The sequence below is a fragment of the Cynocephalus volans genome, chromosome 10 (assembly GCF_027409185.1).
Source record: "Cynocephalus volans isolate mCynVol1 chromosome 10, mCynVol1.pri, whole genome shotgun sequence".
Taxonomy (NCBI): Eukaryota; Metazoa; Chordata; class Mammalia; order Dermoptera; family Cynocephalidae; genus Cynocephalus; species Cynocephalus volans.
Window position 1 is genome coordinate 95,187,318 of NC_084469.1, and position 25,003 is coordinate 95,212,320.

The following is a 25,003-nucleotide window of genomic DNA, read 5'->3' on the forward strand; positions in this document are numbered from 1 at the left end:
CTGAAGTGAGTCCGCGGGAGCTGCCGCCGTCGTCCCGTCCCCTTCGCCGCCGCCCCGCGCGGCCCCGCCGTCGGCCAGGATGCTAGAGGAAGCGGGCGAGGTGCTGGAGAACATGCTGAAGGCGTCGTGCCTGCCGCTCGGCTTCATCGTCTTCCTGCCCGCCGTGCTGCTGCTGGTGGCGCAGCCGCTGCCCGCCGCCGACGCCGCGCACGAGTTCACCGTGTACCGCATGCAGCAGTACGACCTGCAGGGCCAGCCCTACGGTGCGTGGACCCCCGGCCGGGCCCCGGGCAGGTCGGAGCCCGGCTGTCCTGCACCCCCGGGTCTCCCCGGCCCGCGCCCCGGGGACCCCCGCCCCCCGCAGCCCCCGGCCTTGGCTCTTGGTCCGGTGCCCGAAGTCGACCCCCCGTCGAGGCCCTGTTTCTTCTCGGGCTCTGGGCTCTGTCTGGTCCTTGCATCCCCCTAACCAAGCCTCCCTGGCCGCCTCCCACCTCCCAGTTCAGTCCCCTCGCCTTTGGACCCCACTTCTTGTCCCCTTCTTTGATGCATTCCTGCCCCCCTCAGCTCAGCCTCCGCACCCCCTGCTTCCCAGAACCCAGGATTTCTTGACTGCCTCTGACCCTGGGTCAGCACCCTCCAAGTTACAGTCCCCAGAACCCTCGGGCCTGGGTCCTGTCCAGCTCCCCAGCGCAGTCCTGACTCCGGCGCCCAAGTCATTCTAGATTCCCTTGTCTCCTCTTGGCTGGAGCTGTCTCTGGGATTCCAGAACCTTCTGGTCTCTGGTTTTTCTTCCTTGCAGCCTGACTCTGGTAGGTTCCTGAAAGTCAAGGCCTGACCTCCCTATGAAGGAGCCCCCCTCATTTCTGAGCCCCAGTTCTCTTGGGCTGGTTCCTCTTACTGGAATGTCTCAGGCCCAGCCTCTGTCCCCTGGACCTTGAGCCTCTGCCAGGCCGTTGGGGAGCCCCAGTTTCTGGAGACATACCCACACTTCCCCTAAGATCTCATTTCGCTCCAAAGTTATGTTGTTTCCATTTAGGGCAGTGGTTGTCAACCCAGGGGACATTGGGTGATGTCTGGAGACATTTGTGGTTGTCATGACTAGGAGGAGAGGGGGTGCTCCTGGCATGGAGTGGGTGGAAGCCAGGGGCGCTGCTCAGCACCTGCAGTCCCAGGACGCCCCACCCCAGGAAGTGATTCGGCCGCAAATGTCTCAAGTAGTGTCAAGGGGGAGAGACCCTGGGTTAGGGTGATGGTCTAGACCCAAGGCCCCAGGCTCTGGGGGGTGGGAGTAGAAGGCTAGGAGCCCCTAAAGTCGTGAGCACATTTTATGCGTTGTTTTGGCATTTTTCTGGGGAAAGGGTCAGTGCCGTCAGTAGAACTGTCTGCCCTGTGGATGTGGACGGGTTTGGTATCATCGCTGTTCGATATGGAGCCACCAGCCACAGGCAGCCTCTGAACCCTAGAAATGGGGCCTGTGCAGCTGAGGAATGGAATTTTTAGTGCTGTTAATTGTAATGAACCCAAATTGCCATGTGTTGCTAGCAACCACCAAGAGGGGCAGCACAGATGTAGAGCTTTTGTGGGACTTCCAGATGAGTCTGGAGTCCAGAGGGCCCAGCTCTGAGAACTTGAGATAACCTGTTTCTCCAGATCCTGTTCCAGTCTCTCACCCCCTCTGGTTCACACCCTCGAGACATTGCTTAAAGTCTCCTGTCCAGCCTCCCCAGCACACCCCGCTTCTCTTGGGCCCCGTGGGTGAGTGGGAGCTCCAGCCTGGACACCCTGAGATGCTCCTGGCTGGCTCAGACACTGTCCTGCGTGCAGCTGAAGCAGCCCCTTTCTCTCCCGCTCCAAACCTGCCCGTGGGTGTTGGCTGAATTTGTTGAGCAGACAGCACTCCTGCCTGTCTCCAGCGGGACAGGCTTCCCAATTTGTAGAAGTCGCAATTTCCCTCTGTTGGGATCCTCATGGGACCTTCCCTTCTGTTTCCCAGTCCCAATATGATGACCCGATTGCCTTCCCCTGTCCCTGGGCCCTTTTTTCTCAGCTCCTTCCCTTCTTTTCCCTAAAACTTTCTCTTTCCATCCTTTCTCTTGAGTCCTTTGCCCGTAATTCTCTCTCCCTTTCCTTCCCTGTTTCTGTTTCTGTGTCTCTCTGTGTCTCTCTCTCTTCTCTCTCTCATCTTTCCACATGGTTTCTCTACTTGGCATCTGCAGAATCCAGATTCTTTTCCTGACCTGGCGTCTTTCCCCACGGGCCCTCCTCCCTGGCCCCTAGAAACCCAGATGCTGCCTCCCCACATGGAGACCAGCTTCATCCAGCCAGTCCATAAAGACCATGGGCTCCGGGGGTGAGCAGAGGGGTCCTCGTGGGGTGACTAACCTTCCCAGCCTTAGTATTTCCCATCTTCAACTCTAAGAGGCAAAGGTCCAGCCCTTGAAGGTCAGACCAGGCCCCACGCGTGCAGTGGGGAGTGTGGCTTCCTGGGAGGGGCCGCACCTCCACAATGCTTCCATGTCCTCTGACAGCAGCCCAAAAACACCCAGTGTGGCACGGGCCACAGCCCTGGAGAGAAGAGCTGTTCTGCTCCATCACTCTGGGTCAGTTGCAAACTCCTGATGTCTTAAGCACCCTCTCTCCCGTACCCTGCCGCCCCTGGGCTCCCCCGCTGCCAGCCTCAACCCTTCCTGGCTGGGAACAACTTTCCCAACTTCCTTCTTGCCCCTGTTGAGAAATGCAGGGCCAGGAGGGTGCTCTTTGTACTTGGGTGAGGGCTGGGTCTGAGGATGATTAGGCTGCAGGGAGCCTTACCTTGCCCCCCCCCCAGGTGGACTCTGGTCCTTTTTAGGTGATCTGCTTTCTCTGTGAGTCTTTCTGGCTGTTCACAATAGGAGGCATTTGTTGAGCGCTTACTGTGTGTCCTGCTGTGTTTAGTGCTTCACGTGCCCCAGCCCTGTTAATCCCCACAGGGACCCACAAGGTGAGCCCTGCTTGGGAGCCCTGGCTCCTGGGACCCATGCTGACCAGACTTTTCCCAAGCCCCTTCATCTAGGAGCCCAGCTAGCCATAAGTCAAATCTGGCCCACCGCCTGCTGCTGTAAATAAAGTTTTATTGGCATGCAGTTACACCCACCCGTTGATGGCTGTCTCTGGCTGCTTTGTGCTGAAACGACAATCGCTGACTCCTGTTCAGGTGTGGGCCTGTTACTGGAACCAGTGACATCTGTCCAGGTGCCCAGTGCCCACCTTTGTGGCACCCACCAAGTGTAACTTCTACCTGTCCAGACGCAAGCTGATGGGGGTGGTGCTGATTGCAGCCTCATGCCTGCTGAGGGCTGTGTTTACACCCCTCCCAACCCTGGCGCCGGCTCTCGAGGTTGTACCCATGGGGTGCTCAGAGAGGGTGGAGAGACAGACCTTGTTATAGAAAGCCCACTGGGCCCTGAGCAGGGGAGGGGAGCGTGATCTCAGCTGGTACTGGTGTGAGGGGGTCTCATGGGGGTTGGTCTTCATCCTACAGACGAAACCCATGACCTTCAGGAAGTTCTAGGGGTGCTGACATGCACCCTTTCTGCCTCCGACATGCTGGGTGCTGCGGGCACCTCCCTTCCTGGGGAGCGGGGTCCTCAGTCCTACTCTGTAGAAGCTCTAGGCCCAATGAGACCCAGTGAGAGGATGCTCAGGCCTCTAGCTGGGCACACAGTAGGCTGGACGGGTGTTCCTCACCTCCCCACCCACATGAGGTGATATTTGAGCTGCCCTTGGGAGGCCAAGGGTGCCTGGGGGAGGGACACTCTGGGCATTCCAGGAACTCAAGGACTTCCCCGAGGTCTCCTCTGCCTTCTCCCTGCTGGGCCTCCCAGGGGACCCTGGAAGGGGAGCAGGGGCGGGGCCTGGCCTTGGGAGCTGGTTCTCTGCCACCACTTCCCGGTTGCACCTGGGACCACCTGCATCCCCGCCAGGGATAGGTGTCCCTTCCATGTCCTTCCTGCCCTCCCCCATCAGAACGCTGCCCTGGAGCCGGCCCCTCTGCCTGCCTCTCTGCCTGCCTCTCTGCCTGCCCCTCTGCCTGCCTCTCTGCCTGCCTGCTTCCCCAGATGGAACATTCCTGGAAAGCAGAAATGGGTTTGTGCTCCTGGCCCCCAGCCTGAGGCTCAGCACAGGCCTAGGTGAGGGTCTGCGTCTGTGAGGGAGTGAACTTCCTGCCCCTGGCAGCTCCCCCAGCCTCGACCTTGGTCGTTGGGCGGGCAGGCTGGCTCCCACAGGGAAGCACGATGGCTCTTTGTGTCGTTATTTTTGAGCGCTTCCTGCGTGGGTCCAAACTGGAGGCCCTGAGGGCCATGTCCACGCACGTGCGCTGGGGGTTGCCTGCTGGCTCCACACTGGCTTGCGTGGCACTGCACGTGGTTTGGACCCGATGCTTTCCTTTCACGTGTGGGTGATTTGACGTAAGGGTTAGGGTTTCTGGTGTCCCGATGTGGCCACCCGGGCCTGCATCCCAGTTGAGTGCTGGTGGCCCCAGGGAGGGCCCTGTGCTCTTGGGTGTCCTTCCAGTGCCACTTGGGTGGAGGTGGAGGCAGCTCAGTATGTGGCACAAGATCCATATGCAGAGTTACGAGGACGGTCCCTGCCCCACTGCCGTCTGGGGCGGAAGGTAAGGAGGACCTGCAGTTCATTGACGAGTGGATTCAGCCATTCATGAAGCCCCTGCTGTGTGCCGTGTCCCCCTCATGGGGAAGTAAGGCGGTCCCAGAGCTTAGGAGACTTTGTTTTGGAGGAAGCTGTCCTGATGGACACCAGAAGCAGACAGTGCACAGTGAGAGTTTTGTATTTGTTCGTTTATGCAGCCTTTGGGGGCCTTAAGTGGGTTAGATCCTGACATGAGCCCTGGAGGCCCAGGAGCATCCGGCTAGATCTGTACAGCCAAGGAGCTCCTGCAGGACCAGGGAGCCTGTGTCTCCAGAGCTGTGAGCTCTGATTCACTTCCTAGCCCCTAGAGGCCCCAGGGGACAGGCATGTTCTGGGTCCATCCGTTTAAGAGCTGAAGCTGACGTGGGGGAGGCTGTTATTCTGAAATAGCCAGGCATTCCCTGCCCTGTCATTGGGGGGCTGCCTGAGCCCATTTCCCACCCATCCACGGGGACAAATGGCCCCTGAGGGCCGGTCGCTTGCACCCCTTCAAGATGTCACGTACTTTAACAAAAAAAAAAAAAAATAAGAAAAAAGAGAAGGAAGCAAAAGACATCACATACTTTTAGGTTTTGGCTCCTCTCTCATGGCTCTTGTATTCCGCGTTCAGCATGGTGTCTTCCAGGTGACTTTCTCCAGCACAGTGTCCTCTTTTGTCCTCAAGGAAATCTCTCAGGCAGCCAGTGCTCACGTGCTCTGTGTCCCACCATCCTTACAGAGAAAAGTTCTGTGTGGTTCTGATTCCAGCCTGCCCCTTCTTTCTGGGTGGGGGCCTGAGATCGCACTCGAAAAGCTGGCGAGCTGGGGGTCCAGCAGCCTCTCGCTCCCTCTGATTGTCTGGGTCATTCTTAGGAGAGAGGTGGGAGATGGCACTTGGGCAGAGGGTGGTGGGTCTCACCTGGGGCGATTCTGCTCCCAGGGGACACTGGGTCATGTTTGGGGACATCTGTGGTTGTCACAACTGGGAGGAGCTCCTGGCATGGAGGGGTGGAGGTCAGGGACATTGCTCAGCACCAGCAGTGTCCAGGACGGCCCCATTACAGAGCGTGATCTGACCTTGAACGTCCAGTGCTGATGGGGAGACCCTGGTGTGTCTGGAGCTTTCTGAGGGGCCATGGGAGGGGCTTTGGCTTTTGTTCATTCGCTCAGCTGATGGTCGGTGCTGGGGACATACAGCTGGGAACAGAATCCCTGCCCATGGGAACCCCCAGTCTAGTTAGGGAGGTCAACACCAAGGAAACAAACCTGTTCTAGGTGATGTTGAGACCGGCCAAGGAGGCGAACAGTCCGAGCGAGCCCCGGCTGGTCAGGGAGGATGCACCAGGTGTCTGCATGGTGCCTGGGGCCGTGCCAAGGGCCAAACACAGCCTGGTCAGGGAGGAGGGCTGGGATTTGGTCAGCTGGCTGCCGTGGGGCCGATGCCACACCAGGCCCTGTGTCCGGGAGCCTGGAAGACTCCGATGGAGAGAGAGAAGGAGCTGGTCGCATTGGCTGCGGCCTTCCAGTCCCCATACTGCCCACTACTGACATTCTGCATGTCACATGTGGCCTGACCATGCGGGTGACGGTAGCAGCCCCGTAGAGAGGAATGAAAGCAGCTGGTCACCAGTAAAGAACTTGGCTCCAAAGCTGCCACGTCCCATCCCTCTCAGAGGGGAGTCATGCCGGTGAAGCCAGTGCCCCATAGCACCCAGAGCTTGGCAGCAGCCGGTGGATTCTCACAGGGTGCTGAGATGGATGGGGACAGACACACGTGAGGGATGATGGCTTTGATGGGGGAGGCCCAAGTGCACCTGAGCAGTGTCCTGCACACCAAGAAATGGGGGACCAGCATGCCAGGGGAAATGCCACAGCAATGAAAGCGGGAGCCCCGTGCTGGTTTGCAGAGCTGCAGCCAGTTCCGCCCAGTGAGGCAGTGGCACCTGGGCCTTTCCCCTGCGACTCTGTCCCCCATCCCCGCCTCAGAGACACATCACAGTGGGGGCTACTGGGCTTGTGCTGCCCCTGGATTTCAAAAAAACTTCAATTTCTGAGGTCATTAGGGTGGTGTCAGCGAGAACAGGTCCAAGGGGGCTCCGTTGTGATGTGGCTGCTTAGTGCAGGGGTTTTAACCTGGGGTCCAGGAGCAAGCTTCAGTGGGACTTCACAGGCTGAGAACACTCTAGAACAAGGGTTACAGAGTAAGTGCAGCCTGGGGGCAAGTCCAGCCCTCTCCTGTCTTTATAAATCAGGTACTGCTGGCACACGGCCACACCTGTCAGTTGACCTGCTGTCTGTGGCTGCTGGTGTCCTGCAAAGCTGGAGATATTTGTCCCCTGACCCTTTACAGAGAAAGTTTGCTGCCCTGGTATAGGATTGCAGGCGAACTTTTGCATGGGTCGGTAGGAGTGTGATTTCTCCAGAAGGTCTGTGACTCATTAGGGTTAAAAGTGTCATTAGACCCATGGGCAGTGGGGTGTGTGGGCTGTAACAGGACATGCACGTGACAGGCTGGGGTCACCTGGGAGGCTCCCGAGTCGGTGGTCCCCCAGGTGAGGGCCCCGTATCCAGGGAAGACCCATGTCTCGATCCGGGGCTGGGGCTGGATCCAGATGGATGCCTGGTCCTGGATCTGCCCCTCCCCTGCCTGGCCTGCCCGTCTGCTGAGGGTGACCCTGCCTCTCCCACAGGCACTCGGAACGCAGTGCTCAACACGGAGGCGCGCACCGTAGACGCAGACGTGCTGAGCCGGCGCTGCGTCCTCATGCGGCTGGTGGACTTCTCCTACGAGCAGTACCAGAAGGCCCTGCGGCAGTCAGCAGGTGCCGTGGTCATCATCCTGCCGCGGGCCATGGCTGCCGTGCCCCAGGACGTCGTCCGGGTGAGCCCCTGCCCCTTCGCCGCACAGGCTGGGGACCCCCGGCACAGGGTCCAGAAGCTCATGTTGGATTTGATGTCAGCTGTGTGACCTTGGGCAGGTCACTTCACCTCTCTGAGCCCTTCAGAAAGTGGGATGGTTGTTCCTTATCATTACTGGTCCTCTTCAGGGGTCAATTCTGTCCCCAGAGGGGCATTTGGAGAGGGGGTGCTCCTGGCGTGGAGTGGGTGGAGGCCAGGGACGCTGCTCAGCACCTGCAGTACCCAGGACACCCACCACATAGAAGGAGCTGGTCCAAATGTCAATGGTGCCAGGCAGGAGAGAGCCTGCTCTGAATGAACAGGCTGATAGGATCACACGGGAGACCCTGGGTTGGGGACGCTCTTGCAGATGACAGGGGCTTGGGGTAGGGGAAGCTCACGCTCTCCTGAGGCCGGCTTAGTGATGGGTGGTTCACTGGTGCCTGTGTGCCCTCCAAGTACAGCCGGGGGGCGCCCTGCCCTCCCGTGCCCTGGCCTAAATATGTGTCTTGTCTGCAGCAATTCATGGAGATCGAGCCTGAGATGTTGGCCATGGAGACAATCGTGCCTGTGTACTTTGCCATGGAAGATGAGGCCCTGCTGTCCATCTATGAGCAGACCCAGGCTGCTTCTGCCTCCCAGGGTTCTGCCTCAGCCGCAGAAGGTGGGCTGCAGGGACAGGGTGATGGGTGTCAGGGAGATTTCCTGTGCCAAGAACCATAGTCACCCAGTGTCCCAAAAGCCATGTCTCACTGTGTCACTCAGAGTGAGTGTGTGGCATCCCATCACCTGTGTTTCGTGGTGGAGATCTCTGGGCCCTGCCTTGGACCTGCTGTGTCATCATGTCAGGCTGGGGGCTGGGACCTGGGACTCTGCATTTTCACAGCCCTTCCTCTTCCACCCTGCCACTGATTCCTGTGCGCACAGTTCAGAACCGGTAATTTAGAGGAGACATTTCCCAGATTGTCATGTGGTTTACAAAAAACAAAGACATCTATCCATTTTTCTCTCTTGTCCATTCCACCTGCCAAGTAAATTCTGTGTCCCCAGCTTGCTCGAGCCCTCAGGGAGGATCAGCGACATTCTGAGAGAAAAGGACCAAACATTTCCTCCCCCAATGCATAAAGAACAGACGTGCAGACTCAAACTGGGGTGAACTCTGACATTCTCAGGGAGTCCCTGGCCCAAATGAAAAGTGCAGGGCTGTTGTTTAGTGCCCAAGAGCAGAGGATCACAGTGACACCGAGGAAGGATTTCAAGCAGAAACTCAGCTGCTCGTTGTATCTGAGTCTGTGTGGTCAGATCTGAGCACTGCCCAGTTGGTTTTCTGTGATTGAATCCCCAGAGTCTGGGGTGTTAGGGTGTTGGGGTGTGAGGGATGCTCTGGTCCGGGAAGACCCTGGTGGCTGGAGTGCAGACCCTGGGGCTCGGGCTCACCATTTCCTCTCTTGTCATTAGTGCTGCTCCACACGGCCACTGCCAATGGCTTCCAGATGGTCACCAGTGGAGTCCAGAGCAAGGCCGTGAGCGACTGGCTTATCACCAGCGTGGAGGTGAGTGTCCGCCCCGCTGACTGCTTTGGACCCACTTCTGTCCCCTGACCTGCCCAGTCCCTGCAGTTCAGTCCCACACCCAGCCAGGCCGCCGGCGCCTCCCTGACAGCAGGCCGGCTGCCTCACCACTGGTGCCCACTAGAGGGAGCTCCTGGCAGGGAGATGGGATGGAACCATCCGCCTGCTTTGCAAAGCGCTCAGTGCGGCGGGCCGGGAAGCCACTGCAGGGTGGTTGGGCCCCTGCTGGCTGCCCTGGCCGCCTCCTGCCTCCTGTCGCTGGCCAGGCCACACACCTTGCTGCCAGCTCGTTCCCCCCCCCCCCAGGGCCTTTGCACTGTCATCCCCTCCTCACAGGAAGCTCTCCCTCCAGGCCCTAGAGTGGCTGCCCCTTGTTGTCACGTAATGCTTAGACACCTTGTCCCCACAGACCCTTCCATGGCCACCCCATCTCCCCGTTGTCAGGAGCTCAGCCGAGCTGGGAGAGAGCACTGAGCTGCCAGGTGTCGAAGTGGCTGATCGAAGCTACAGGGCGGGAGTGAAAGAGTTAAGCCAAATCCCTTACTGCCTTCTGTGAGCACCTTAAAGACAGAGAAGGTGGCTTAAGTGCCTCAGGGTCTCCCCGTCTGTGAGCACCTTAAAGACAGAGAAGGTGGCTCAGGTGCCTCAGGGTCTCCCCGCTGGGGACGGCACACGAGCAAAAAGCGCCTGCGATTTTATGGACCTGGGGTGGTGGAGGGCTCAGGGCAGGAACATCCTGGGTACTGAGTCAGGGTGGGGACAGCGTGCTATGGTCCCCTCCTCCGCAGCCCCACAAGGAGGCCTTGGCCCCAGGCCCCAGATAGAGAGACTGAGGATTCAAATACACCAGTGCATCCAGTCACGAACAAGCTCTCTACCACAGCCCACTCCAGAGGCCATGGCGCATGTCACTGGACCCCAAGTGGCCTGCGGGGGCAGCTTCCCCCAAGTGCCGGCCAGGCAGAGCCTTGGTAGTTGCCCCTGGTCAGGCCTGAAGAACCACACACGGGTTTTAACCAGGAGGTGAACCCCCCACAGCACGCTGGATCTGTCACCAGCTTGAGTTTCTCCACAGTCATTGTCACCGTGTGCAATGGTCAGAACTCCTGACCTGCAACCATGTTCACCCTGGCCTCTGCCATGTCCTCAGATCCCCGCCCAGTGCCTGGCACACAGTGGCCCTCAGCACTTGTAGCTGACCACGGTGCCCCCCACCCGCCCTGTGCTGGAGCAGGTGTCACCGTCAGTGTTCATCAGGCTTCTGGGGCCACATCCTCGAGGGCTCACGGCACAGGGAACACTGCCGCCCCCTGGCGTCAGCACACAGGCTCGTTCCCAGCCGCCTTCCCCTCCAGGGCTGAGTGCCTCTGGGCTGGAGCGCTGTTTGGAGCAGGTCAGAATCCTGTGGTTTGGGGTGAGTGCTCTTGAAGCCCCTGCTGTGCAGGAGGCAGTGGGGAGCTAGATGCCACCCCTCCCTTGCAGAGCTCACTTCCAGCTGGGGGAGGTTGGAGGATGAGGAGCAACACGTGGAGTGACACAGGAGGAGGACTTGCTGGGGAGCCCTGCCTGGTGGGATGTCCCTGCCAAGAGGCCTGAGACCTGGCAAGGGGGCAGCAAGGAGGGGCCGCCATGCAGAGACCGGGTGGACGAGGCAGGACAGGTGGTCGGCAGAGCAGACGGGCCCGAGTGAGGAGGAGGGAAGCTGGCTGCAGTGTTAGAAAATAAGTTAAATAAGGTGAATGAGCTTAGGGTAAAGGACCGTCATTGAAAGCCGCACAAGGGATCACAGAGTTTGGGCATAGGAGCCGCACAAGATGGAGTCCTTCTCTGTCCCGCTCCCGCAGACCAGGGTGAACCACAGGTCGTCCAGTTTGCTGTGGTTGAGAGCAGGTGCGGTCCATGAGGGCCTGTTAGCCCCCTCTCACCATTTAAGGGTCTGTTGTGACCTGCCAGCCCTGCCTTTGGTTCTAGAAGCTTCTGTGTTACAGAGTGCCCTCTGCCATCCCCGTCACTCATGGGGCTGGGGGGCTGGGCAGGGCACGGAGGATGCAGAAGCCACTGGGGTGGGCCCGCTTCTCGTGGGAGGAGGCTAAGGCCACGGGGTCAGGGGTTAGGCAGCTCATGCATGGTCACGTGCCAGGATCCGCACCCACGTCCGACTCCCCAGACTTTGCCCCTCTTGCAGGAAGCTTGCTGTGGGTGGCAGCCAGGGAGTGCAGGTCCCCAGCAGCCTCCACCAGCAGGACAGGGCCTTGGGTGTAGGCAAGGGAGCCCCAGGAGTCCGATGAGGGGTGTGGCCCCCGCTCCTGCCGAGCTTGCGGCCTGTGGCTGTGTGCCGCAGGGACCAGCTCTGTGAATGGCCTCAGGCAGGGCGTGTCTGCTATCTCTGCACCCAGGCACCCAAGGGCAGTGCTCCAGACAGGAGAAGCGGAGGCCATGGAGTGTTGAAGGAGCGTCTGTCCCATCAGTTATCCCATTTGACTGTGGTGTGGGCCCGTGCAGCAGGTCCTGTTGACAGTGGCAGTTTATACATGATGAGACCCAGGGCTTGGCCTGCGTCACCCAGAATGGCGTGGGTGTGGGCCCTGGATCCCATGGGGCTCTTCAACTCCTGTCTTTGTGACTGTGCCATTTCTCCCCATGACCAGTCCCCTGGCTTCCGGACTTTGAGCTCAGCCTTCAAAGTATGGGTTTGATTTCCAAGTGGAAAAGCAACTTGGCTAGGCCAGGAGTCAGCCAAATGTGGCCCTTCACCTGCTTCTGTAAATAAAGTTTCATTGCACATGGCTTCACCTGTACATGCACCTCTTGCGCGTGGCAGCTGTGCTGAGTAGTCGCGACAGACGGTCTGGTTCCCACACTGAAAATACTCCCTCTCTGGCCCTTTATGGGAAGTTTATTGGCCCCCCAGCTAGAGCAGAATAGGGTGGGCACAGACCTTGGAGGGCCCAAGTGCTGGGGTGAGGGGCCTGATCTCTTTCCTACAGGAAAGTTGTTTTCATCACATCTCCCCCCGCTTTTGTTAACACTTTGTGAGTAGAACAGGGGGCCTGGGTGGGTTCCTCCCTGGCATCCACCTCTTCCCTGGGGGAGTTCCCTGGGGCTCCCAGAGTCTGCGGCAAGAGCTTCACGTGGGGATCTGGTGCCCCAAAAGGTGTCAGAACAAGGGCAGTCCTTGCTCCATGTGGCCGCTGCAGGAGGGGTCTTCCAGACCCACACTCGGGTCACTCCCTGCTCTGTCTTCCCACCGGGTGGGAACCAGGAGTGGCAAGGCCTGGGGGCAGCCCGGGCAGCCTCAGGCCCTGCTGGCCATTCACAGGCTGTGTCTCCACAGGGGCGGCTGACGGGGCTGGGTGGAGAGGACCTTCCCACCATCGTCATCGTGGCCCACTACGACGCGTTCGGAGTGGCCCCGGTATGTATGTGTGTCCCCCACGGGGCCGGACCCCATCTCGGTTCAGTCTGCAGATGCACCCACAGCGAGGGCCCTTGACCCGCCTTCTCAGGTCCCATGAGGACCCCCTGGATGGGTGTCATCGTGTCACTGACATGGAGGCTGAGCTACACGGGGGTTCTCTTGGCCAGGGTCCCACAGCAAATAGCTGGCCAGGCCAGGTAGTGAGCCCAGGGTGCCTGTGTCGGGGTCCCAGGCCCACCCCAGATGTAGAGATCCATAAGCAGGGGCACTCCTAGGATTCAGCTCAGTTTTCCCCTGGCTGTGGCTTATTACAGGGAAAGGACACAGAGCAGAGTCAGCACAGGGAAAAGGCGCGTGGGGTCGACTCGGGTGTCGGGGGTGGGGGTGTTCAGGTTCAGCTTCCAGAATCCTCCCCCAGAGGAGTCGCACAGGACGAATCCTGAGCAACACGTGTGAGGTGTCGTCCCAGGGAAGCGCACGGAGACCCAGGACCCGGGAGTCTTATGGGGGTGGGTCACGCAGCCCCCCTGCCTGACAGGTGCGAGATTCCAGACTCCTGAAAGAAGGCAGGTTGAGCTTAAACCACACTGTGTGCATGGACAGTGTCGGCCCAGGAGCCCCTCCTGCCAGACAGGGTGGGCCCCAAGGTCCAGGTTCCCCACACCAGGCAGCACCGGTCTCGTGGCCACTGTTCTGAATACACAGCTTCGGGCCTTCAGGGCCAGCTCTGTTCTGCAGAGCACCAGGTATAGTGAGGTCGGGGGCTCGTGCCGGAATGTAAATCAACATGTCCTGCTTCCGTCTTCCTGAAAATCTTGCTTTGAAAAAATCAGCTAGACCAAGCCCGTTCGTGCCGTGGACGGGTAAGAGGGACAAGCTTACAGTGAACAATTCAGTGACATTTATTTAGTACATTCACAAGGTTGTACAACCACCACCCCCTCTAGTTCCAGAACATTCTATTATCCAAAAGGTAGCCCATCAGAAGTCACTCCCCACCCCTTTCCCCCACCCCGGGCAACCACGAATCCACTTTCTGCCTCTGTGGATTGGCCTGTTCTGGACATTTCCTATAAATTGAGCGACACTCTGTATGGCCTTTTGTGTCTGGCATCTTCTACTAAGCACGAGGCTCTCCCATGAATTTTGATGCCACCATTACACCCCTTTGTACACTGTGACCTTGCGACAGTCCCAAGCCATCGCAGGATCCAGTTATATCTCCCTACGAATCATCATCACCCCATTGAGAATGTTGCTCTGAGACACGGTGGGGACTGAGGTGTCAGGCTGGAGGGATGACTGGGTCCCCACAGCCAGGGGCGCAAGGGTGGAGGGGCTGGTCCTGCAGGTGACCCCTTGCAGATGCTGGCACTGGGGGGACACTGCCCTTGGTGACCGCATCCACCTGCTGGGTGCTCAGCTCCAGGCTCTGGGCAGAGTCGCTGTGAGTGAGGGACCAGCCCTGCAGACCAGGGGTTCGAACAGAGGAGGGGAACGATCCCAGCCATGTCCTGGACAAGTTCTGGAGGCGAGATGGGGGTGGCAGTTCAGAGTTGACCACAGCCACCGTCAGGGACAGCAGGTCTTGGGGGCGTGGGATGCAGCACACAGGCGTGACAGCCGGCTCTGTCTCTCCCATCCTGCAGTGGCTGTCACTTGGCGCAGACTCCAATGGGAGCGGCGTCTCCGTGCTGCTGGAGCTGGCCCGCCTCTTCTCCAGGCTGTACACCTACAAGCGCACCCACGCCGCGTGAGTGCCACCGGGCGGGCGGGGGCCACGGGCAGCTCGGCACCAGCACGGTTATACCTGTTTTCTTCAGAGCCAGGGCCCCAGGGGGTTCTGACCCCAGGAATCAGGGAGTCTGTTAAGGGCTAGCAACGTGCTAGGCCTGCCACCAAGCTCCCCAGACTCTTATCTCTTCCAGTCCCACCACAAGACTGGGACAGCTGTCAGGCCTAGGAACTGGTTAGGGACACGTTCACCTGCGAGTAATGTTAACGCCCAACAGTTGCTGAAACCGTGTTCCTGCCTCTTGGCACCATGAGCATTGGGCTGGATCCTTCTCTGTGGTGGGGCGTCCTGGGCACAGCAGGTCCTGAGCAGCATCCCTGCCTCCACCCACTCTGTGCCATGAGCACCCCCCAGTTGTGACAACCTCAAATGTCCCCAGACATGGCCCAGTGTGCCCTGGAGGCAGAATCTCCCAGGGTGACACCTTCTGGGTTAGGGGATTCCATGGACCCCCAAGAGACTCTGCGTCCCATAATCACCTGCCCTACTGAGGTCCAGGAGGCTGCACACATTTAAATCCACACACCGATGGGGAGGGAGAGAGGAGGTGAGTCCCAGAAGCTGGGGTCACCTGGTTTGTACCGTCTGCCCCATCGGGAGTTTATCCTGGTGTCTGTTGTGAGCACGGATGTAAGTTGATTTTTTTCCACAATAACTAACCCAGGCTCTCCCCCTCGGCGCTGCTGACATGCAGGGTCTGATCACCCTCTGTGGCGGGTCTGTCCTGGGCACTGCAGGTGCTGAGCAGCGTCCCTGGCCTTCACCCACTCCATGCCAGCAGCACCCCCCAGTCATGACAATCACAGATGTCCCCAGGTATGGCTAAGTGTCCCCTGGGGGACAGAATCACCCAGGTGAGACCCTAGCTTAAAAAAAGGCAGCCGTGCACTTCTCAAAGACAAGGTCGCTGTGGGCATCGTTGGTCAGCAGTTCAGGGCTCAGGGGTGCTGTGTCAGATCTTTTTGGGCCTCCTTATGGTCACCAGTGACTGCCCAGCACCAGTAGTCACGTCCAAGTTGAGGCAGGGTGAAGGTGGGGGCGGGGGCAGCGAGTTCCCTCCTAAAAAGTGCCAAAGCAGAAGCTTTCTCCTCCGTCCTGTGTATACAGACCTCACAGCCCGCACAGTGTCCCGTGACCCTGCATGTCTGGCTGTCCCAGCCCCTGTGGCAGCACAGTCAGCAAGAGGGGCTGGGAATGACTCGGGTCCAGCCAGCTGCCAGTGCCTGCCACTGTCCACGATGCACAGGTGGGGTAGCCAAAGTGAACAAGTAATAATACAGGCTGCCTAGTGAAATGTGAGTTCCGTGTATACGTAGATATCAGTGTAAGTATGTCCTATGTGATATTTGGGATATACTTACATGACAGACCTTCCCAGGGTCTCTGCTCTGAGCTGCAGTCTCATCTGAAGTCACGTCTGGGCAAGAAATCTGTCTCTGGACTCCCTTGCAGGTGGTTGGAATGCGAGTCTCGCCTTCTTGCTGGCCGGCAGCTGGGGCTGCTCTCAGTTCCTGGAGGCCACTCTCTGTCCCCTGCCACATGGCCTGCTCTGTGGCTCGGTGTTTGTGCCTTGTAGGCCAGCAGGGGAATCTCACACTTGACCTGTCCATCTTCTTTGAGGGACCCACCTGACTAGGTCAGGCCCACCCAGGGTCACCTCCCTTCTGATGAACTCAGAGTTACCGCATTCGTCACCTGAACTCAGGGAGGGGACTACACAGGTTGTCTACACAGGGGGTGGGAGTCACGGGGCCAGCCTAGAATGAATTCTGCCTGCCACAGTGTATGTTGCAGGAAGCCCCCTCCTTTGATCCCCAGCACAATGCTGAGGGCAGGTGTACTGGGGAATGGCCCCAGCTGTCTGGTGTGTTTGTGGGGTGGGAGGGGGAGCCTGTTCCCAGAGGATTAAAAGCTACTTAGAAATTTTGAGGCCGTCTCCTGCTGCCTGCTCCAGCGCTTTGGAGCGAGCTTGCTGAGTCCAGGGCATGCTGATTGCCCCGCAGCGCCTGGTCTCGGGAAACTGGCCTCTGGCACTAGCATTTGTGTTTCCCCACTGATTTTCCTAAATCGTTTTTTGGTCGGTTGGTTGGTGTTTTTTTGGCTGATTGTTTTTTGGCAGCTGGCCACTACTGGAATCTGAACCCTTGACCTTGGTGTTATAACACCATGCTCTAACCACTGAGCTAACTGTCAGCCCTGATTTGTATAAATCTTGAATGGGAAAAATTTGCTTTCATTCTTTTTTTTTTTTTTAACTGCAGACACTCCCCTCCCTCCCCCTTCACCCAATAAAACCTTTTGAGAAGTCCATGACATCAGTCAGGTGTGAGCAGGACCAGTTGCTGCCAAGGTCAGGGACTTCTGGGCAGTTTGGGGAAAAGGCACCAGGGAGGGGTTGGGGAGAGTCGGGGGTCCAAATGTCAGACATTTGAAGGCTGGCGGAATCCAATGGCCAATGACCCAAGTGGTCATCTTAGGGATGTGCCCAGGCAGCTTCCTTCTTTCTTGCTTGCTTTCTTTTTAATTATTCATGTTTTTTGTGGCACTGGCCAGTATGGGGATCCGAACCCTGGACCTTGGTGTTACAAGGCGGTGCCCTGACCAGCTGAACTAACCGGCCAGCACATATTTATTCTTTCTTTCTTTTTTTTTTTAACATACCGGATTTGTGCAGACGGTATTGATCGATTATTAGTTTGAGTCCATAGTGTACGTTTGGGTTCATTCCGGGTGTGGGACATCCTATGTCTTTGGACAAACATGTAGTGACATGTGCCCACTGTTATAGGATCATACAGAGAAGTTTCACTGCCCTAAAAGTCCCCGGTGCCCCACCTGTTCCTCCAAACCCCACCGCTGGTGACCGCGGGTCCGTTCCCTTCTGCACAGCGTAGCCTCTTCCAGAGTGTTCTGCAGCTGGACTTTCACAGTGTGAAGGCTTTCCACGTGGGCTGTTTTCTCTCAGCGATGTCGTATGTGTTCCCCACGTCTGCCTGTGGCCTGAGGTCTCACTCAGCACAATGTGACATCCCCTGGTCAGGCTGCCCTGTGGTCGCCCCTGTGCAGTCCTGTTGGGGCTGTTCACGTCATGCCAGTCTCACACCCTCAACCCCTTGGGGGCAGGGGCAGGGGTCAGCTCTGAGGAGCTCCCTCCTGTCACTCACTCATGCCCTGTGGCCTGCCCATACCAGGCCTGTCCCTGCAGACGCAGTGCAAGGGTGACCACAAGGCGCACCAGCCCTGGCAGAGCAGGCATCGGGCAGGGTGTGGGCTGGTCCCAGCAAGATGAGGTGTAGCAGGGTGTCCAGGCTGCGGGCAAGAGCGGGACAAAGTGTGAGAGGACACTGTGGGGGCCACCCGTGTGAGGAGGGGTCGGTGACCTGCAGCCTGAGGAACAGCTGAAGTCGTCGTGGGAAAGAAGCAGGGGGCAGGGACAGCCCGGGCAATGTCCCCAGGACAGAAAGGGGCTCAGTGGGCATGTCAGTGTCCTGGCCTAAAACAGCAGAAGTGTGTTCTCCTGCAGCCCGTGAGCCAGAAGTCTAAAATGTAGGTGTGGCAGGGCCGCACTCTCTCCAGTGGCTCCAGGGGAGGGTCCTTTCTGCCTCTTCTAGCTTCTGGGGGCCCCAGGCGTCCCTTGGCTGTGGCTGTGTCCCTCTAGTCTCTGCTCCCGTCTTCATGTGGTTTTTTCCCTGGTGTATCCCTATATCGCCTCTCCTCTTCTGAGGACACACTCACTGGATCTAGGGCCCACACTACTCCAGTACCATCTCATCCTAACTAATGACATCTTCAAAGACCATTTCCAAGGAAGGTCACCTTCTTAGAGGTTCCGAGTGGACGTGATTTTGGCGGGGCACCGTTCACCCCAGTACAACCTCAGATGTCAAGCAGGGGGGACTCTGAGGGGGGAGTGACGTCTGGGGCCGGCGAGGAGCCTGCATGGTGGGGCCTTGCTGGAGAGCTGCAGGCAGGGCGGCCGAGGCTCCTGAGCCCCCGTCACAAGCTCCCGTGCACCCATGACCACGTCCAGCTGCTGCAGAAATGGCAGGGCCGTCAGAAAAGCATGCTGTTGCCCTGGCAGGCTGGGAGGACTCAGGGGCCAGGCAGGTTTGGGGCCCTTCAGGACAGCCCTGGCTTCAGTCCTGTCGGGGGAGGTGGTGTTGAGGTCCTTCCACTTTTTGTAAAGAGGGTCCCGTTTATCTTCCTGGTGTCTGTTTCCTGATCGCTTCCTCCTGGTTTCCAGAGAACTCGGAAAAGCCTCTAGAGCAGGGGTCTCACCAGGGGGATCCTGCCCCCAGTGCACACTGGGCCATGTCTGGAGACATCTGGGGTTGTCACGACTGGGGGAGCTCCTGGCACAGAGTGGGTGGAGGCCAGGGACGCTGCTCAGCACCTGCAGTGCCCAGGATGGCCCCAACACAGAGTGACCCGTCCCCAGTGTGCACAGTGCTGAGGGGAGAGACCCCACCCTGAGGGGCTGGTCACAACTTTGTGCTTTTGAGGAGACTGTTTCTGAGCTTGCCGTGCCCCTCTTTGTGGACCTACGACCTGGCCCTTGTCTCTCCTTCATCCCAGGACACTCTTCTGTCAAAGCTAACGCCCCGGTCCTCCCCCCCGCCAGGTACAACCTGCTGTTCTTTGCTTCTGGAGGGGGCAAGTTTAACTACCAGGGCACGAAGCGCTGGCTGGAAGACAACCTGGACCACACAGGTGAGCGGCCCGTGGGGCTGGGGAATGAGGGGTCAGGGGGCACCGAGGGGTGGGGCCACCTCCCCGTTCTGGCTGCTCCCCCAACAGCTCTCGATGTCCTACAGACTCCAGCCTGCTGCAGGACAATGTAGCCTTCGTCCTGTGCCTGGACACCGTGGGCCGGGGGAGCAGCCTGAACCTGCACGTGTCCAAGCCGCCCCGGGAGGGGACCCTGCAGCATGCCTTCCTGAGGGAGCTCGAGACGGTGGGTGTCCCCGGGGCCGGGCAGGGGGACTAGGCATGTGCCCACTCTGCAGACAGGCCCCCGAGGCTCTGAGGGTCTCCAGCGGGCTCTCTATAAACTCAGGGTCCTTGAGCAAGCCTCAGAGTGGGCTTCCAGGGGGCAGGTGGGTTCCCCTGCTTTCTGGCAGGCCTCCAGGCATTTGCGGTGACACACCTGGTCCTAAAGGCCGTGTGGGAGCGTTCGGGGAATGAGCCAGGGCCTGTAGGGGCCAGCTCTACAGAGTCTTGCAGGGAGCTCAGCTGGAACTTCAGGGTAGGTGGACAGACTGCTGCCCCTCTGGGTCCTGACTGTGTACTCGGCCGCAGGTGGCCGCCCACCAGTTCCCCGAGGTGCGGTTCTCCATGGTACACAAGAAGATCAACCTGGCCGAGGACGCGCTGGCCTGGGAGCATGAGCGCTTTGCCATCCGCCGGCTGCCTGCCTTTACCCTGTCCCACCTGGAGAGCCACCGCGACAGCCAGCGCAGCAGCATCATGGACGTGCGGTGAGGCCTGGGAACAAGCCGCCTTCAGGACCTTTCTTAGGGGGCAGGGTCAGAAGTAGACGTGGTGTGGCTCCAGTGGGCCACACCAGCAGTGGGCAAGTGCCCGGTGACACAGGAGGGATGGGGGCGGGGGTGCCCATCCAGCGTAGCCCTCACCAAGTGGGGGCATCGAGCAAGCTGCTCTGCCTGTAATGGTGCCATGTGCCTGTAAGAGGCCGGCCGGAGGCCTGGGGGCACAGCCCTCAGTGTTGTGTCCTGGGGCTGGCACAACAAAGCTCCATTGACTAGGGGACTTCAAACAATAGGAAATGATTCTCTGTCCATCTGGAGGCCGGAAGTCTGAGGTCCAGCTGTACCAGGGCCACGCTGCCTGCTGAGGCTCCAGGGAAGGGTCCCTCTTACCTCTTCCAGCTTCTGGGACTCCAGGTGTCCCTCGGCTTGTGGTCATCCCTGTAGTCTCTGCCTCCACCTTCTCATGGCTTCTCTGTGTCTGTGTCCAAACTTCCCTCTTACAAGGACACCTGTCATTGTACTTAGGGTCCACCCCCATCCAGTATGACCTCATCGTAATTATGTCTGCAAAGCCCCTCTTTCCAAGGAGGGTTCCATTCTGAGATTCCAGGTGGACGTGAGTTTGGGGTAGGGGACCCCACTCACTCCACTATGGAGGGTTCCAGCCACTGGGCCCTCAGCAACCCTGGGAGGCGGGGGCTGTGGTCACCCCATTTTCCAGGTGGAAAACCGGGGTGCAGGGCATCCCCGTCGTTGAAGGTGGATGCAGGGCAGGGGAACAGCATGCCAGGCCAGATCCTTCATGCTGCACAGATGACCCAGTCAGGGCGCTGGGTAGCCCGTGAGGAGGGACACCGGGGCCCCCATTTTAAAGAATCCGAGGCATGGAGAGGCGCCTGCCCATGCCTGGGAGAGATGTTGCTTTTCCTGTTTTTATTATTAGAGATTCAGAAGATTCTTTACTTTTTGATTGTTGTACATAATGCTGATTCCCTAAAAAAAATTTTTTTTTAATCTTGAAGGTCCCGGGTTGATTCTAAGACCCTGACCCGCAACACGAGGATCATCGCAGAGGCCCTGACCCGGGTCATCTACAACCTGACGGAGAAGGTAAGCCCTGCCGTGGCCGTGAGTCCCCCAGCCCTTTGGCAGGCCTGGGCTCAGGGCCGTGTCCCCTCGTCTCTCTGCAGGGGACGCCCCCGGATATGCCGGTGTTCACAGAGCAGATGGTAAGGGGTCGGGTGGGCAGGAGGGAGGGGTGTCTGGGAAGGCGGGTGGAGACTGGCCTGTGACCGCGGCCGCCGTCCCTGCAGCAGATCCAGCAGGAGCAGCTGGACTCGGTGATGGACTGGCTCACCTACCAGCCGCGGGCCGCACAGCTGCTGGACAAGGACGGCACGTTCCTCAGCACGCTGGGCCACTACCTGAGCCGCTACCTGAAGGACGTGAAGCAGCACCACGTCAAAGCCGACAAGCGGTGGGTCCGGGCCCCACCCCTGTCCTCAGGGCACTGCGTGTGGTCCCCTTCCAGTCCCGGGTTCACTATGGCAGACGGGACTCGCCTGCACTGGGTCTTCTAGAATCTTCTCGCCCCACTCCACCCCCGGGGTGTCAGATGGAGCAAATAAAAATACAGGACAAAAAATAGAACAATAACTGGAAAGTATGGGTGCCCGTTCAATTTGAGTTTCAGATAAGTGACACGTCGTTTTCAGTGTAAGTGTCCTATGCGGTATTTGGGATGTACTTATGCTTAAGATGTATTTGTTGTTTATCGAAATTCACAGGTCGTGGACGTCCTGTGTTTCATCTGGCTGCCCTGCACCCCCACCCGCTGTCGGTGGCCCTTTCACGCTCTATGCATCCCCTGAATGCCCTCGGGATGTTCCTCCCGTCTGCAGGCCCCTGGGTTTTATCTTTTGGGTGTTTGGGGCTCCTGAGCTCCTCCCCAATTGGGCCGAGCAAGCATGTTGGGCCTTGTAGGAGAGGCGCCCACAGCTGTCTGCAGGCAGGAAACGTCCCCTGAGGCTGCTCAGTGCCTTCCTCCTGACTTACCAGTGCTCACAGCTGGTCCAGGAGACAAAGATCTTGGACAGAAGAAGAAACCGAGGCTCAGAGTGGACCCACAGCTGTGGAGCCAGGGTCTCATACCCATGCTGAGGTTGCCCTCCCTCTGTAGATAGAAGCCCTTCCCAGTCTAGTATAATTGCTACAGTCATCCTATTTCATTTTTAAAGAGGTTTAACATCCAAAAAAGTAACAGGGAGGTCACTTCAGTATAGATGACAGTCCTTTCCCAAAAGGGGCACTTGACAGCTGTGGGAGTTCCTGGTAGCAGCTGCCCTGCCCATCACAGTCTCTGCAGAGGGGCTGTGGGGACAGGACGTGCGGCGAGCCCCCTGAGAAAGTGCTTTCTCCCCAGGGACCCCGAGTTTGTCTTCTATGACCAGCTCAAGCAGGTGATGAACGCCTACAGGTGAGTTGAGTGGCAGGCATGGGACCAGGAGCCCCTGTACCCCTGGGGGATGGCCGTGCGGCCCACGCTACCCTGACCACACGGGTCCCCACGTCTTCCCCAGGGTCAAGCCGGCCATTTTCGACCTCCTCCTGGCCGTCTGCATCGGCGCCTACCTCGGGATGGCCTACACGGCAGTCCAGGTGAGCAGGTGCCTGGGGGAGAGGGCTGTGGGCTGGGGCAGATGCAGCATCTCCCCCAGGCCCCCAGTCCCGGCCTAGTAGCAGGTTCTGCAGGTGGCCTCCTAGTGTCCCCCGGGCTCACCCAGCCCCCGCTGTCCACAGCACTTCGACCTCCTCTACAAGACAGTTCAGAGGCTGCTCGTGAAGGCCAAGACACAGTGACATGGTCCCCCAGGGCCCCCGCTGCCTGTCGCCCCCACCACCCCAGCCGGCAGGCGCTCTAGTGAGTGGACGCATCCCCACCGCCACCTCTGCAGGACCTGGCCTCCCCTCCCCCGCGGTGGCCGAAACACTGAATTACAGAGGTGTCCTGTGTTGCTTTTTAGGACTTGGGGGATTCTTGCTTTTTTCTTTTCTTTAACTTCCTTGGAGGGGAGCTTGGGGGAGGTCCTGGGGTCAGGACACGGACTTGGGGACAAGTCAAGTCCGCGGATGAGCCCCCAGCCCTAGAGACGCCTCGGCTCGCCTAAGGGAACGTTCATACTAAGGAGGAAATGCCAGGATTCCCCTGCTGGTGACAGCCTTGGCCGTGAGCCCTGCACCCAGGGACTGCAGTCCTCAGACATGTGGGACCAGCCCTCAGATGTCCCTGTCCTGATTCCTGCCCCTGTGACTTATTTATCTTTTTCCTCTTGCCTGAAGAGGATAGCGCCAGCCTCTGGGTTTCCAGGTTCTGTCCCCTCCAAAGCCCTTGTCCCTCTCCAGTGTGGAATCCCCCTCCCTGGGAGGTCTGCTCAGAGTGTAGCCTGAGTGTCCCGTCTCCCCCTGAGCCTGGGGCAAGCATGACCAGCCCTGGAGACACAGGGTACTCCCCTGCCACGTTGGGAGGTCACGCTGCCCAGCCTTCCCCTTTTCCCACCACCGGGATCTGTCAGTGGCAAGCAAACGTGATTGTCACCAGGGTGTACTGGTGGGGCCATTCCCTGAGCACGTGTTCCTGCCCCCACACCACACTCTCCTGGTCATTCCTGCATCTCTCCTCCTCTGCCTGTTCCCTCATGTCCCTTGGGGGTGGCAGAGCCCAGGCTTTCTCCCCAGGCTGTGTCTCCAGCTTCTTCACCGTGGCCCCTGGCTCCCTGCCCAGTTTTTGGCATTAAGTTTTCCCACGGCTGGCCTGTCCTCTTGGGGACGTGGCAGAAGGCAGCCGTGGAGGCCTCCCAGCCCCAGACTCCTCCCCTAATGCACTTCCCAACCCGGGCACAGTTTCCTCATCTTTAGAAAGGAGGGTGCCTTCCGGGGGGACGTCCAGGTGGGCGTCCAACGAGAGTGTTTGCTGTGGCCTGGGGGCTGCTCTTCCCAGGACCTGAAGCAGAAAGGCGTGGGAGCCATCGACTGAGCCTGTATCCCCACAAACCAGGCGCCCTGTGGGGCGTGAGCCCCTCGCAAGGGAAGGGAGGGGGAGGGGCCTCCAGTGCCGGGGCCGGACTTGACCTCAGGGAGACCAAGGTGTATCAATTCATTAGCAATATAATCAATTAGGTGTTCGCAGGGGGAGGATCAGCATGGGGGGAGTCCAGGCCCCGGCACCTGCTGAGGCCTCCAGGGAGGTCTTGGCCTGTCAGATGCTGAGGGGGACGAGGGCCAGCCCATTGGAGCCAAGTGTCTTGGACCCTCTGTGGCTCTGGCCGCCCATTCCTTGGCTGCCACCTCTGCCCTTGACACAGCCTTTGGCCACCATCCTCGGTGATGGCCCACCCCCATCCTGTGCCCAGCCTGCACAGGGACCCTCTTTTCCATCCTCACTGGCCGGGTGGCCCGCCTCCCCCAGAGACTGTTTCCCGAGGGCCCAGTCAGCCCGGCCCACCTCTGAGCCTTTGTGCCCGGGCAGCCAGACCCTGATACTGAGGCTGGTGTCTCCCCACTGCCTGAAGGACTTGGGGCACGCGAAGTGCCAGCGAGCTTCTGGCTGGTCGAGCTGTCCAGGCCGGTGTTCCCAAGCAAGCTTCCTTCCTTCCCGGGCAGGTCACTGGGATGGACCGGCCATCTGGAGCTCAGGCCGGTTGTGGGACACTGTTGGCCCCATCACAAAATAAAGCCATATTGAACGATGGCCACCAGTGTCTTGTCTGGGAGCCTCGCGGTTTCAATTTGCTGACTTTTAAGGTGGTTTATGTTTCTCCGTGGTCTGGTAGTGGGGGCACAGGGGTCCATGTGAAGAGCCCTCCACTGGGATGAGGGGCCAGCCCTCCCGTGGGCCAGTTCTGTGTCTGCAGTGGCCAGAGCCAGCCATGCGGGACACCAAGGCCCCGAGCGCTACCCCCTTGGCTCTTCCAGGCAAAAACCTGCTCACTATGTTCCGGGTCCAATGGGATAGGTGGGTCCCTTTCCTTGGGCTGCCATTACAAAGTGCCACCAGCTGGGGGCTTGAAGCTACCGACATATGTCCTCCCGCAGTCCCGGAGGCCAGAGGTCTGACACAAGGTGTGTCAAGGTTGGGGCTCCAGGGAAGCTCCTTCCTGCCTCTCCT

The 25,003-nt window shown here is 59.1% G+C and overlaps 1 protein-coding gene across 2 annotated transcripts; it reads left to right on the top strand.

Moving 5' to 3' along the window:
• NCLN (nicalin) lies at positions 1–24,586 on the top strand. Of its 2 annotated transcripts, none has more exons than XM_063110595.1 (15): positions 1–263; positions 7,359–7,549; positions 8,086–8,230; positions 9,025–9,119; positions 12,472–12,552; positions 14,205–14,308; positions 18,972–19,060; positions 19,165–19,304; positions 19,649–19,827; positions 20,862–20,949; positions 21,030–21,068; positions 21,153–21,316; positions 22,262–22,315; positions 22,419–22,497; positions 22,639–24,586. In XM_063110595.1, exons 1-15 carry the CDS (start codon positions 80–82, stop codon positions 22,696–22,698), a joined length of 1,692 nt encoding a protein of 563 aa, XP_062966665.1. In that variant the 5' UTR covers positions 1–79; the 3' UTR covers positions 22,699–24,586. The 2 variants fall into 2 exon arrangements, with proteins under 2 accessions (XP_062966665.1, XP_062966666.1); XM_063110596.1 differs by having other exon boundaries at positions 21,156–21,316.
• Positions 24,587–25,003: the final 417 nt, after the last annotated feature.

Coding starts and splice junctions, on each gene's coding strand:
- NCLN (XM_063110595.1), top strand. CDS start 80: ATGCTAGAGGAAGCGGGCGAGGTGCTGGAGAACATGCTGAAGGCGTCG. Junction 8,231..9,024: donor TTCTGCCTCAGCCGCAGAAG/GTGGGCTGCAGG, acceptor TCTTGTCATTAG/TGCTGCTCCACACGGCCACT. Junction 20,950..21,029: donor TCTACAACCTGACGGAGAAG/GTAAGCCCTGCC, acceptor GTCTCTCTGCAG/GGGACGCCCCCGGATATGCC.